The 14,431-nt window shown below is 34.3% G+C and overlaps 1 protein-coding gene across 1 annotated transcript in view; it reads right to left on the bottom strand.

The window, feature by feature from the left end:
• LOC149773278 (uncharacterized) overlaps positions 1-14,431 on the bottom strand; it is a 185,454-nt gene that overhangs the window by 65,292 nt on the left and 105,731 nt on the right. The window contains exon 9 of the mRNA XM_089946503.1: positions 7,066-7,383. Within this exon, the coding sequence (XP_089802629.1) occupies positions 7,066-7,383 (318 nt within the window). The remainder of the gene's footprint in view (positions 1-7,065; positions 7,384-14,431) is intronic.

Here is a 14,431-nt window from a genome sequence, read left to right as displayed (position 1 = left end):
TGTAAAATAAGAATTATTATATCATGATAAACGTTTTTCGCGGCTGCTTTTGGAACAAGGACTAATTCGAGAGACCACAACAGCGTCATAGTTTGTGCAATCAAAAATCCAGTCTACAGTACAAATGACGTAAGGCAGGCTTCTAGCTTTTCTTCTTCTCAAAATCAAATTGTCTCAGATGGATGCTTTTCTGTAATTGTGCATTATTTTCACGGCAGAATGTTTCAATGCAGATTAATATTTAATATTTTAGATGCCTTTGCATACGTTCCAGACTTGATACTTTGATTTTTAAAACCACTTAATTATTTAGTATCAGATACTTCATATCATGTTGTATATACTGTATATGTTGTACATCACAGATAGAAGGCCTCAAGGTAGATTAGTTATGTAACTAATTGAATTACCTTCTCTAAATAAAGTCATTATTATTATTATTATTATTTTTATTTGTATTAACTCCCATTTCTCTTGCCTTGGATGTCATATAATTACAACATCAGTATAATTGTTTTCATGCACACTTAAATATCACCTTGGTTAATAAAGTCCTGTTTAATTCATATCCATTATTTCTTTGAAATGTCTGAAACACTCACAAAAACTTCAGTAAAATACTATATAATGATCAAAATTTTAGTGAAATCTTACAAAAGTTGTAGTCATTTTTTTTGTGAAACTTCACAAATATTTCAAAGAAATTTGAGTGAGACCTCAACATAATTTCAATGGAAGTTTTGGTCAAAATATGTGTGAAATCTCACCAAACTTTAAAGTGAAATGAATATTACTAAGTGATGCCATGTTGGATTAAATTTTGTATGCAAGAAAGAAAATGGCATTGCCCATAAGGACAAGTAAAACCTAAATCTTATTTGATAATGTCTGTCAAAATAAAATTTATCATCCATTTTAAATATTACTGTGAATATTTATCATTGATTCCCAATAATATCTAAAAAAAATCATTAGGCAGTTTAATACATCATAGAAATCTGAAGAATATTTTTGTGGTTTTAGGCAGAAAATGCTTAAAAAAACCCATATGAAATCAGCCTTGACATTTTCATTATTGGATGGGGTTTCTGCAGGTATTTCCATGTAATTAGGCAGAAATAAAGATTCCGCCTAGTAACAGTAATATCAAGCAATATTCCATCCTGAATCTGCCTAAAAGTGATAACAAGGGGAATCTGGGCTAAATAAGCGGAATAAACAGATTCCGCCTGGTAGACGGAATAAACAAATTCCACCTAGTAGGCGGAATAAACCAATTCCGCCTAGTAGGCGGACTAAACAAATTCCGCTTAGTAATAGACGGACTAATTTGCATATTTCGGGCTGTATTCCGCCCTGAATCCGCCCTGAACCCACCTAAAATTTATAATAAGTGTAATCTAGGCTTTAAGGGAAATCAGCTTTAAAATTCCACCTGGAATCTGGTTAAAGTCAGGGCGGAAGTTTTCGTACAGGTCCTGGGCCACAGTAATTATATCCTGGGAGGTGTATTTCTCCTGGGTATTTAGCCCAAGGAGTCCCGGGTAGTTTTGTTAATTCTGCTGCGATATCACCTCTGTGCTGTTATTTTTTATTTTTTTTTTGTTACTTGACGCTGGCTTTGGCTTTGGTTTTGACTTTGGTTTTGGTTTTGGTTTTGGTTTTTCACCTGACTTGTCAGTAGAGATAACTTTAAATTTCTTTGTATCGCATCGTTCACACTTGCCCATAACCGCAGATCTGTTATTTTTTGTTGTAATGCTTGTTAGATGACCTGTTGGCGTGCGCGCCCTGCATTTCACACAATATAAATCCATATTTATTTTATATTATTCTAATGGAGATCACTGACTTTTCTACTACAAGGAAACGAGAACCAGTTAAGCATCACGCAGCGCTACCAAATTCTGTTCATATGATTATTATAGGGTCAAGTGGGATAAATTATATCTGGTAGCTCCATCTGTAGACGATCAACGATGCTATAATGTAATAAAAGATTTTAATGAAAAGGCAAAATCATTAAATGAAAGCGGAGATGATGTCGTCGAATTTATAACTGACATTAATGAAGTGCCAGGTATTGATGATATTGATGGAAGGTTAATAAATTTAGTTGTTTACGATGATGTAATGCTGGATAGACAATCAAATCCAGCTAGGATATTTTCCAGAGGTAGACACAAAAGCACAGATGTAATTTATGTAACCCAGCGGTATACACAAATTCCTAAAGTGATCAGGGATAACTGTAATATTCTTACTGTCTTTAACGGAGTTGATACTCACACGTTACGAAATATTCATCAGACCTGGTGTGCGGAGATATGGACATAAATAAATTAAAAAATTTCTTTAGTCATGCTAAAATAAACCCACATGGATTTATAACAATAAATTTACACGATCCCAGAACACTGTATCGAGTTGGTCTTGATAAATGTTTTTAATTCATAGCAACAGGGAGGGCGAAGACAACGAATTGGTTCATTTGGTAAATCGAAGCGCCATTTATGGCTTTTTCATCCAGAAACCGTTTTTGGACTAACTCAGGAGGACCTCCCAAAGAGGTTTATCTCCAAGGGTTCCTCTTGAAACATAGTCGATGATATTTCTGGTTGAAACCCTTTTTTGTGAGATCTTATTTCGACATTTGGAACCTTATAAATTTTGTATGGTTTGCCCTCCCTGCTGCTTTAGAGCAAACTAGATCAGTCAATATTCTAGATCTATGTGAAACCTTTCTTTCCAATGATACTAATGATATGGCTCTCCAAATACAGGGATTCAACTATGAAAGAAAAGATAGGGAATCCATGGTGGGTGGGGGTATTCTCTATGTAGACAGTTCCATTAGTTATAACAAACATGTTGATCTAGAGACTATTGGGGTAGAGAGTATCTGGATTGAAGTAACCTTTGCCCAATCAAAGCCAATACTCTTATATTCAGTTTACAGGCCACCTAGTTCCACTGCTGATTGGATTGATGGATTTGAGGTGCAAATTCAAAAAGCATTACAAAAGGAAGATTTAGAAACTATCATATTAGGTGATTTTAAGATTGACTACATGAAAACTCCACCATTAACATGGATAAGTAACTTTGAAACAGCTTTACTGAATTAATTAATGCCCCAACCAGAGTAACATATAAAAGTGCTACTATCATTGATGATGTCTGTACTAATAAACCTGAAAACATAAGTGAAACTAATGTTCCAGTGTACGCACTGAATGACCACTACCCATTCTGTATAACTAGAAATGTTCCGAAATCATATAAAAATGGTCAACACATTGAAATACAATACAGGGACTTTAAACAGTTTGATGTGGAAATGTTCTTAAATGATTTAGTTTGCAAACCCTTACAATCAGTTTGCAATATAGTTGATGTCAACACTGCCTTTGACAAATGGTATCGGATGTTCAATTCAGCCTTAGACAAGCATGCCCCAATTAAAACCAAAAGGGTCAAACACGAAATTACACCCAAGTGGATTACCCCTGAAACCAATGAGGCTAGGCACCTAAAAGATGATTTCCACAAGAAAAAAGACATGAAAAGCTATAGAAAGTGGATGAATAAAACTAATCACCTGATAGATAAGGCAAAAGAGAACTACTATAAACAAGCTATTGATGAAAGTAAGAGTACCAACACATTGTGGAAGCATCTAAAGAGCTGAACCCACCCAAGAACAGTTGTTTTCCCCCTAGACTTAAGTAAAAAGATGATATAGCAGCATCTGTACAAGACTTTGTGGAAGTGTTCAACAATTTCTTCATAAGCATCTCCAGTAACAATATTCAGAACCAGACTAACATTCCAATTGAACTTGATGCTCTTCTATTATTTATAAGAGTTAAAATTCCTGATGATAATTATTTTCCAATGGCTAATGTTAGTGAATCTGATGTTTTTTATATGCTAATTAAGGTGAATATGAATAATTCCTCTGGACTGGAAGGTATTGGTCCATGAATTCTTAAAATTGCTGAACCAGTAAATCACAAAGTCACATAAACTTAAGTATAATAAGTGGTAATTTTCCAGAAACACTAAAATGTGCAAAGGTCACACCGTCTTTAAGAAAGGAGAAAAGGAGGATCCAGGAAATTACAGATCAATATACCTGTATTGTCAAAATTATTTGAAAGGCATGCAGCCCTTCAGGTCTATAAATTATTTGAAACATACTCTCTATTTCATAAAGTGCAATGAGGATTTAGAAAGTACCACTTGTACTAAACAGAACTGACCAAATTAATTGATCTTTGGCTGAAGGAAATGGATAATGGACATATGACTGGGATTGTTTTCCTTGACTTCAAGAAAGCCTTTGATCTTGTTGACCATGAAATTCTGCAGCAAAAGTTGAACTGTTACAGTTTCGACAATCCTTCTTTAAAAGGTTTAAAGTTCTTTAAGCTGGTTTTGATCATACCTAAACCAAAGGTCTCAGCAAATAAGCATTGGCAATATTAGCTCAAACGCATACTATTCATTCAGGGGTCCATCAAGGCTCAGTTTTAGGCCTTCTCTTCCTTATCTATATCAATGATCTACCATTTAATAATGAATCCAGGAATACAGATTTGTTTGCAGACGATGCAACCTTGTATACATCTTGTTCTGATACTGAAGTTATCCAAACAAGATTAAGCTCAGACTTTATTAAAGTCCAAATCTAGGCACAACAAAATAGGATGGTAATTAATGAAGGTAAAACAAAATGTATTATCTTGGGGACATCACAAAAGCTACACAAGTCAAGGAACCCAGAACTATCTCTTGCAATAAATAATCATCCATCAGAAAATGTTAAACATGGAAGGCTTGTAGATGTGTCCGTAGATAACAATTTACTATTGAATTACCATATTGATAAGCTTTGTAAAACACTGTCATCCAAAATTGCCCTTCTCAGCAGAATCAATAAATATTTACCTATGGAAACTCAAAATCTATACGAGTCATATATTGTTCCAACAATGGATTATTGTTCAAATGTATGGGGAAACTGTGCTAAATCTGAGCTTGACAGGATTTATAAACTCCAGAAACGAGCAGTATGCTTAATTTTAGATGCATCTGTTGATCATCCCTCAAAAGCATTATTTACAGAACTCAGATGGTTCAAAATATATGACTGGATAGATTTTCACAAGGCAGTTCTTTTGCATAAATGTTTACATGGAACTGTACCAGAGTATCTTCATGACTTATTCAAGCCTTTCTCAACACGATACCAGTTGAGATCAATATCACATGGAAACCTTCTAGCACCAAAACCAAGAACAGAGCAATTTAAAAAGAGCTTCCAATACTCTGTTACAGTTCGGTGGAACAAGCTTCCACTACATGTAAAATCTGCTGAAAATATTACAGTATTTAAGAAGAGATATCATGAGCATGTATGTGTTTCTAAAAGATAATGGAATTTAGTATTTTAATACAAAACATCTTAAAATAAACAGTAATTATTGCTATCTTCATATAATGTGCATTGTTATACTCTCCTTAAGAAGGCCTCAAGGGAGAATAGTCCTTGACTAATGAGTCCATCTCTTTAAATAAAGCATTATTATTATTATTATTATTATTATTTGACAAATGAAAAGCCATGCTTAAAAAGTCCACCAGTTCTTTCAGCTTCAAGTTTCAGTCAAGTATTTTAGATGTATGGTGATGCAAATAATGTAGGGTTTGGTGGAGTAGTGATTCAAGAAGATGCACATGGTGTGGCCCATCCAATTTACTATTTTCTATATAAAAAAAATAAACAAGAACCAAATAAATTATTACAGTTATGGAAGAATATTTGACCTTGCTATTGGCTTTGCAACATTTTGAAATGTTAGTGCATGTCCTTCTCCTAATATTGAATTCAGTTATCAAAATCCCATTAATAAAATGAACAACAAAATCACAGATTGAAGGCATGGAGTTTGACACTGCAGGAATACAAAATTGACATTATGCACATCAAGGAAGATGATAATGTTATTAGAGATGTACTCTCACTTGTATAGAAGTATTATATTGCTTTATTTTCTGTCAATTATATGACACATTTTTAATTATCATATTATGATACAATTAATAGTCTCATATGTAAAGAAAGCTTAATTATATAAAGCTATTTTTTCCTGTCTCTACAGTGTGCTTAACTTTTGTTCATGATTCTAAATTGTACTCTATGATAATGATAATTTGTAAACAATATGTTGAAATAACTTATTGAGTTTAGAATGTTCCAGAAAATAACTGCTTTACAATTTGTTGGAACTTTCCTCAAGAATGTCTAATATCTAGGTCAAATGATAATATGAATCTAAATAGGATCCCAGTAAACAGTCCTCATTCCTATCTTAAGATCAGTTTATGGAATGATTTTCTAGCTATGTTCATATATAGTTTGCAAGGAATTATTTATTTAAATTAATCATTGGAATTACAAAGTACTCATTGACATTTTGGACTAAATCGTTATATTGGGGTTATTGAGTACTCATTCAAACATTCTAGATTATATCACTGTGATACAACAAGACATTACTTGTAATACGACATTTAGGATTATTGGTGATTTAATTCACAATAATCTTTTTAATTTTCACTTTGTATTCAAGGGAAATAAATAGTATGTTGATTTTACTAAGCTTAGAGGTTTCTGGCTTTTTGTCTGTTAATTTTAAGACCATATAGTCGAAACAACAACAAACAAATCATGCACAGAGTACATCAGATCATCGGAATTGCAGGTAATTTGAATGACTTTTCCCACCATGGGTTTTAAAAGTTGCATGACTCTCAATCGGTCTTGTGAGAAACTCATGGCCTGGCATCATCTATGCATTTATATAAGCAATTTGTGGTGAATGGCTTTTACTTTCACCTCTAGATCACTTACATGTGTGGCTAAAGAATGTCAAATCTAGCACATTTAGAAGTGAAATGCCTCATTTTCATATACATTTCTAGTCATTCACCTATACATCACTTACTGATAATCGAACTAAACTCTAAATCCATTATGATCCTCCAGTGTGTACTAACCTGCTTTTATCTCGGCATATATACCCTCTATGGTGGAACTATTTCCTTTTTCATTTTGAGCATAGACTCTAAATATATACTGGCCATCTTGAATTTTTGGAATCTTAATGTAATAAGTTCCATTAGAGAATTGGTTATCCAAATCAGTTTCTTTAATCCTGAAAATGGTAGACCATTTTGCTTCAGGCATTCCAAATGGCTGATATTCAACAATAAATGTTTGTTCACTGCCTCCATTAAATCCTTTCTCTATCCCAAACACCAGACGTCCATCTTCAATATGGATGAAGAAAAATTTCTTAGGCATGGAAGGATGAACTGAAAAATATTGAGGAAAAACAAAATGTTATACTGAACCAAACAATGCTTAGATGATATGAAAAATGGTTTGTACAGCTCCAGAGAGTTGTTTTTCTTCAAGGATTTTCCATCTTCTAGAAATAATTTATCTTGCCTGTTACTTTGCATACTATTGCATAAAGTGATACAAACACAACAAACAAAGACATTAAAAAAACATATTACAACAGGAAATGGACACTGGTAACTACTCCTGTTTTGTGTCCTTCTATCTACCTTCTTTGCTCCGGTTTTATTTCTTTAATAAATAATTAACTTTGGGAAATATGCAGAAAATAAACTGTTGAAGTTATAAAGTTATACATTTAATGTTTCTTTTTCCTCAGACAAATAAAATGATTTTTTATATAAAAAATGCAATTATTTTTTTTCTTCAGATAAGTGAAGGCTATTTCATGGATGGAACCGGAGTTTTGAAAACTGAAGGGGTTTTCTCGACAACCCCTCAATTTTGAAGGATTTATGAACCTAGTTATCAAAATGTACTACATATCAAACGGGCCAAAGAAAACATTGTATCCGTAACTAGGTTTCTGAATGTATGAAAATCGTAAACCTTTTTTTTCAACAAAAAAGAGCAAGGCTAGATAGCGACAAACTCCAGTTTCTATTTGACAACGTGAACCACAATATGACATCTTAAGATAGAATTCTTGGTGTATTCATGGATAACAATCTTACTTGGTCTATTCACATTAAACATGTTTCAAAAACGGTTAATTCTTATCTTTTGCTACTGAGGAAAATCAAAACATACATTCTTCTTCAGTAATGGGTCATCTTTTATAAAAGTTATATTCAGCCACATCTGGACTACTGTAATGTAATTTGGGGTAATATACCTCTAATTCAAACATAACAACACTTTTAAGATTGCAAAAGAGGACTTGCCATTTAATTCTAGATCAATGTATAGACAATTTTTAGGATGCAATGAATAAAATAAAGGTTTTAACAATACACGAAAGAATATTTCTTAGAAAGGCCAAATTGATGTATAAAGTATCAAGAAAAGACATTCCTGTCTATCATAGCAATATCTTTCACCAAAGATATGCTGATGGCACTCCAAATTTAAGGTCCATAAGAAGAAATAATTACATTATACCAAGGCCATAGAAGGAATTGTTTAAAAAAAGTTTTCAATATACTTCTCCACTGGTACAAAATAACATTCCCAGTGACATAAGGTAAGCTCCTAGCATTTCATCTTTTAACAATCAAGTTCTCAAATGGATGAAATCTTTAGAAAATTGAACAGTTCTAGTACTAAAAATACTGCCTGCTTTTCTATAATTTTACATCATTTTCTTAGCTGAATTTTTCAAAACAGGATTATATTTTATGTTTTATATATGTTTATGTTTTCACTGATGCCTGTGCATGTGTTCCAGGCTTGATACTTTGAATTTTAAAATTACTTGATTATTTAGTGTCAAGCCAGACTCTTCACACTTCACATCATGTTGTATTTACTGTATATATTGTACATAACAGATAGAAGGCCTCAAGATAGATTAGTCCTGTAACTAACTGAGTTACCTTCTCTAAATAAAGTCATTATTATTATTATTATTATCATTAATATTATAACTAGTACCACAAGTGATGGAGGCATCATGGAGGCATCACAATATGGTTTGCTTTGGAAGGCTTACCTGGCTGTACATTTTCTGAGGTTATACTTGGAATTTTGACCTAAAACCCTGGATGTCCTAGGGTTTTACATGATTTTCCTAGGAAAACCTTGGAATCCTCTGACAATGTTGATATTTTGTCCAAGGTTTTATAAGAAAACCTTGGACATTATCTTGTACATTAAAAACCCTAGGAAATACCTTGGACAAAACCATGGACATGAGAACTTAGTTTATTTTTGGCTCAGAAAACCTCGGAAATTAGAACTTAGTCATTTGTTAGCATGGACACAGCAAGAAAATGTAGACTTAGAATTTTTTTTTCTTCTAGCAAATGGACTTGGTCTGTTTTAGCTGTGCACTTAAAGATTTCTCTATATTTATTCAGAACATATTTTTACAGTTTATTAAAATGAATAATGTTTGTCATTACCAAAACAACTAAGTCTAGTTTTTGAATTAAAACACTGACTTAATTAATGTTGATGGATTGATATGGGTTTTACAGTGTACCATCTCAGTTCAGGCATCATGGTGCCAAACAGGATTACAGATTTTGGTTTCACATCTTATTTACATGGAGATAAAAATATGAGATAAAGAACCAAAACCTACATACATGCTGGAATCCCCCACCCCTGTTTGAAAAGTTCTTAACATTCATACACTTTTAATCACTTCATACAATCATCTTAGTGTAACACAGTGATCCCAATTCTAATGCCATGTAACCACACAGGACAACTATAAAAATATATTTTCTAACAACTGATTCTAAATTAAAGTCTTCACTGCTTAAAGGGACACATAACATCCTAAAATTTGTGTTTGTGTGCTAGTTACAGGAATAATAATTTAAAGTACCAGTATGGAAGGATAATAAACTATTACAGTATTAGTGTAAAAATATTTTCTGAAAAATTGTATGACTGTTTATTTGTCAAATTAGTTACAAGAATAATAATTATAAATATACAACCGAGTCTGAAACAATGCATGGATGACTGGCATGGCACTCTTTTTAATTATCATTTTTAATATGACAGCTGATAATAGCAGTTACATGGAAGTTTAATCTCTTTCAAAATGATTTGCGAAGGATACACCAAGACACTTGATTCTGTTTTCTGACAACAAAAATTGGGTTGTAATCCGCTTGTACAACACTGATTCCATCTCTGAAACACATATAATCCATTTGGGGATTTTAAACATATTAAACGTTACAAAGAAAGTTGACTTTTGATGTTTAAATAACATTAAAAAATTACCTCCAAAGAGGGGCTGGTAGTGGTGTAAACACCCATGTCAAGAGAGTGTGCCAGCCATGGGAGTTACAGTCTCATAAGGCTGTCTGTGTCCCCATAGCGTAGTGAATGAGGTTAAACAGTCATACTTCTGTACTACTCTAGTCTGCAGCTATGTGGAAAAACAAAAACCCTGCACAGGAATAGCGATGATATACTTACAGGCTTTTGCATGTAGTGATAATCAATACTGGTTGTTACAAAAATGAATCCTCATACTTCTGAAACGACAGTTTGGCTTTGATGTTCTCTAAAATTTCATTTGCTATCTCCTTGCGTTCTTCATCTCCATGTAATTGTTTTAGAGTATATTCTACAATTTTTTATTACAAACTGCAATGATACTTCAGTAATATTTGCAAGTTTGAGGAGTTTATTTAATGTTTTTTTTTTTTTCATGTTGTATATTTTCCCCCATATTCTGGATTGCAGCATTATCACAGACATATCATTGGTAGAGTTTGTTCTACCTAGTTCTTAAGTTTAATAAGGCTGACAATTACATAAAATAAATCATTTTGATTGACGTCAGATGTTTTACCTCTCAGGGCAATACCTGAGAGCATGCTGTATCTGATGTAGTCTTCCATATCGCTCTTGAACTTCTTTTGCATAAATAAAACCAAGCAAAACCTGAATTTCCTTATCAGTTTCTGGTGAAATGTTTACTTGTGTTTTTGTCGTTTATGTAGGTTTTTTTATTTTTAAAAGCAGATTACATGATTTTTACTTTCTGTAAATCTGTGATTTGGATTTTTAACGTAGCTTTAACAATTTTTCAGCCACATCGCTATGATGTATGCAATGTGGCAGTTCATAGTGATGTCTAGTACTGGGGCATGATGCCGCAGAGATGTAGTATGATGTCTCAACCTGTCACATTATCCTGACACCAGGCTGACCAGTCCTAACACTAACCTCTTAATGCTGAGCACCAAGCGAGGCAGATGTTAGTACCATTTTTGTAAGTCTTTGGTATGACTTAGCCAGGGATCGAACCCAAGACCTACAGCATCTGAAGAGGACTCTCTAACCACTAGGCCACCGGAGCAGTCCCCGGATTGGAACCAAGTACAATTTACTGATCATATTGAGACTGAGCCAGTGTGGTCACCAGCAAATTTGGAACAGATGTGTACTCGGGAATGCAGTTGCAACAAAATTAACTTGCTCACACCACCAGAGACACTGGTTACTATCAATATAGTCCCACAACAATAATGATTGGTGCAACTACAATGGTGGATGTGGTTGTGATTGCAGTCACACCAAAACCCACAGTGGCTACTGCAGCAAGACCCCAAATTGAATCTGCAACTAAACACGTGTGTTTGTATCTTACAATCAACGTGTTTCTCCTGATGATCTCATTTAGCAGCTGTTGTTCTATTTTATTTTTTCATGTCAGTAAAACTCAGGGTCTGTCAGATCTTCTATCAATAATACAATCATGAATCTTAACTGCACGACAGGCAGACAATGTCTAGTCTTATCCTCATGCACAGCCGCAATACACACATAAACCTCTAATTACCCTTTTTGAGTGGCACAATGGTCATGCAGTTATAATAAATCTCTGCCACGGGAATAATAATGCATTCTGGCGTTCTAGCTCCCCTTTCATTAAAAAATATACAGATTCCACCAACACCTTTGACATCTAATGATCATCTTTGCCCAGTAACTGTGACTCAGACAAGTGTGTCAGCGTTGAACAACAGGCATGACCTTTCTTTTCTCAGTTGAGTCAATGTTGGTTAAAACATTTGATGAATGTGACCGGACTGGATACATCGGGGAATGCCATTTCACTATTGCAGAAGCCATCTCAGAGTATTTTTGAACCTGTTGCTTAAGTCAACAATTCAGCATCTTCACATACATATGTGATGATTCCATGATGGCCTCGAATTGGTTGTGGTGCTTATGGGTGATTCCAAATGGCAATTCATACCGGACCTTTATTTATCTCACTCAGTTCTACTACAATATAAATAAATATATCCAGCGTAACACAGGATGCTTTGTGCTGTTTTCAAGTCCTGACAACAGAGACATTGACGCAATCATGTGCGACCATTGCAAAGGCAATGCCACAAAAGATTTCAAAGACTGCTATTCCGCTGAGATGTCAGGATCCAAACATGATTTTATGACGTTTCATCGCTACATGGAAATGATCCCTAAATGATATCAAAAAGGCTTTGATGAAATTTACATTCCTGACAACTAATGCTGCTCACACCTTAGCAAGTCAGAGGTCTATTTTTATATATCTCCATTGGTATAGCAACATGTCGTTTGAAAAGATAACGTGGTATAGTCTGCACCAGGACATGCTAAAAAAAATATCAAGCAGCAGGCGGCTTTGCATCAACGAGTCATTGAGGATAAGATAGGTCAGCAGGCATTTCAGAGAGATGTCGCCCAGGAATTGTTTAGCCCCTCTTCACTGTCATCGACGAAGTGAAAACCACATATGATCAAAAAGACCAACTCCTGGACATGCTCGGATTGACAAAGCGATCACAACAGAGATTGCTGGATAAGTTAGTGCTTGCTCTAGAAGAAGGTGCACAAAAGGTCACAAAAAAGACCTAAACCGATAACTAGAACAAAAGCAAAATAGATATGAGAGTGAAGAAACTAAGGATGTAAAAAAAGAGGAAAAATTAAATCTGGGTTATTGGAGATGGAAAAAAGAGAAACATACAGCATCAGAGATAACATATGTGCATGAAGATGAAGAAGAAATCAAGGATAGAGAATAGAAAAGTTGTAAAAAGAGGAAGAAAAAGTTATTAAATGTAGCACTTATGAGTAACGAAGCTCTAAAGCAACTTATGAGTGACTTATTAAGAACCAGATTCATCATTAAAAATGGTAAGTTTATTTTAATGATGAAAAACTTTCAGCTATACAATGATTTTTAAATAAGAGAGCAACTTTAGAGGAAACTTATTTCAACAGTATGCAGTATATTAGCTAAAGTAAATAATAGTTATGGAAGACTTACACAAAGATCTACGTGACAAAAGAGAAAAAATACGAATATGGAACAACATCAGCCACAGAAACCACAACAGACAACACAGAAACCACAACAGACAACACAGCAACAGCCCCAAAAGCAGCTACAAGCAGGTATAATAATAAGTAGAATTCAATCATGGCTGACAAAACGAATGGATGATGATGAAACAGTTTGAAAGGCAGCTGGAAGTGGCATCAGTGCCGGCATCAACAACAGCATCCATGGTGGAGGTATTTGCTACTACAAAAATCATTCCAAGATCATCTCACAGTTAAAACTGCTGATAGCTTCCAAACAAGTTGAAAATGTCTGGAAGGAAATCAATAATGAGAGGGTGGACATCCTCAATTATCTTCTGGGCAGTCATCTTCTCTGTCGGATCTGTATAATATTTAATAATAGGATATGCTTGGTTGAAAATAAAGTTCATCGGGTAACTGAAATATCCTGTTTCAAAACCTCAATCTGGAGGCATCAACTTTTGTACATATGCTAACATAAGAACGTGCTTCTTAATGATACCAAATTGCTATTCAATTCACACTCAGTCACTTCCAAAATGAGGTATAATACCCCATTGATCTCCACCAAAATATGGAATAGCTTTTTTAACGTCACCACAAAACAATAATCAGTTTTCATATGGAACAACATGTGATCAGAAAAAAACAATCCTGATTTTCCCAGGCCGGTACAAGATCGCCGACATTAGCACATAAAATTCTAGACTGATCATGGACAACAAAGACATTGCTGCAAAGATCAAAATCTAGCCTAATTATTTCTTTGCTGTGAACCAGAATCACTCTCGCAGGTGGTTACACTGTGTGATTTGATAGTTTTCAACTGGATCTGCCCTAGGCTTTAGTCCAGATACTATTTTAAACAGAAATGGAGTCCACGAAAGAGATTTACCCGTCAATATCACCGACATGAGCAGCTTACTCATCAACTGCTCAATCGCTCAGGAAATTATTACTCACTCGGTGCGGCCTCCAATATGATGTATTCTATGCCGATTAACACAC

This window comes from Sinohyriopsis cumingii, unplaced genomic scaffold (assembly GCF_028554795.1).
Source record: "Sinohyriopsis cumingii isolate HCF-2022 unplaced genomic scaffold, ASM2855479v2 utg000695l, whole genome shotgun sequence".
Taxonomy (NCBI): Eukaryota; Metazoa; Mollusca; class Bivalvia; order Unionida; family Unionidae; genus Sinohyriopsis; species Sinohyriopsis cumingii.
Note: the sequence above shows the minus strand (reverse complement) of the source record. Positions and strands in the feature narration are given on the sequence as shown.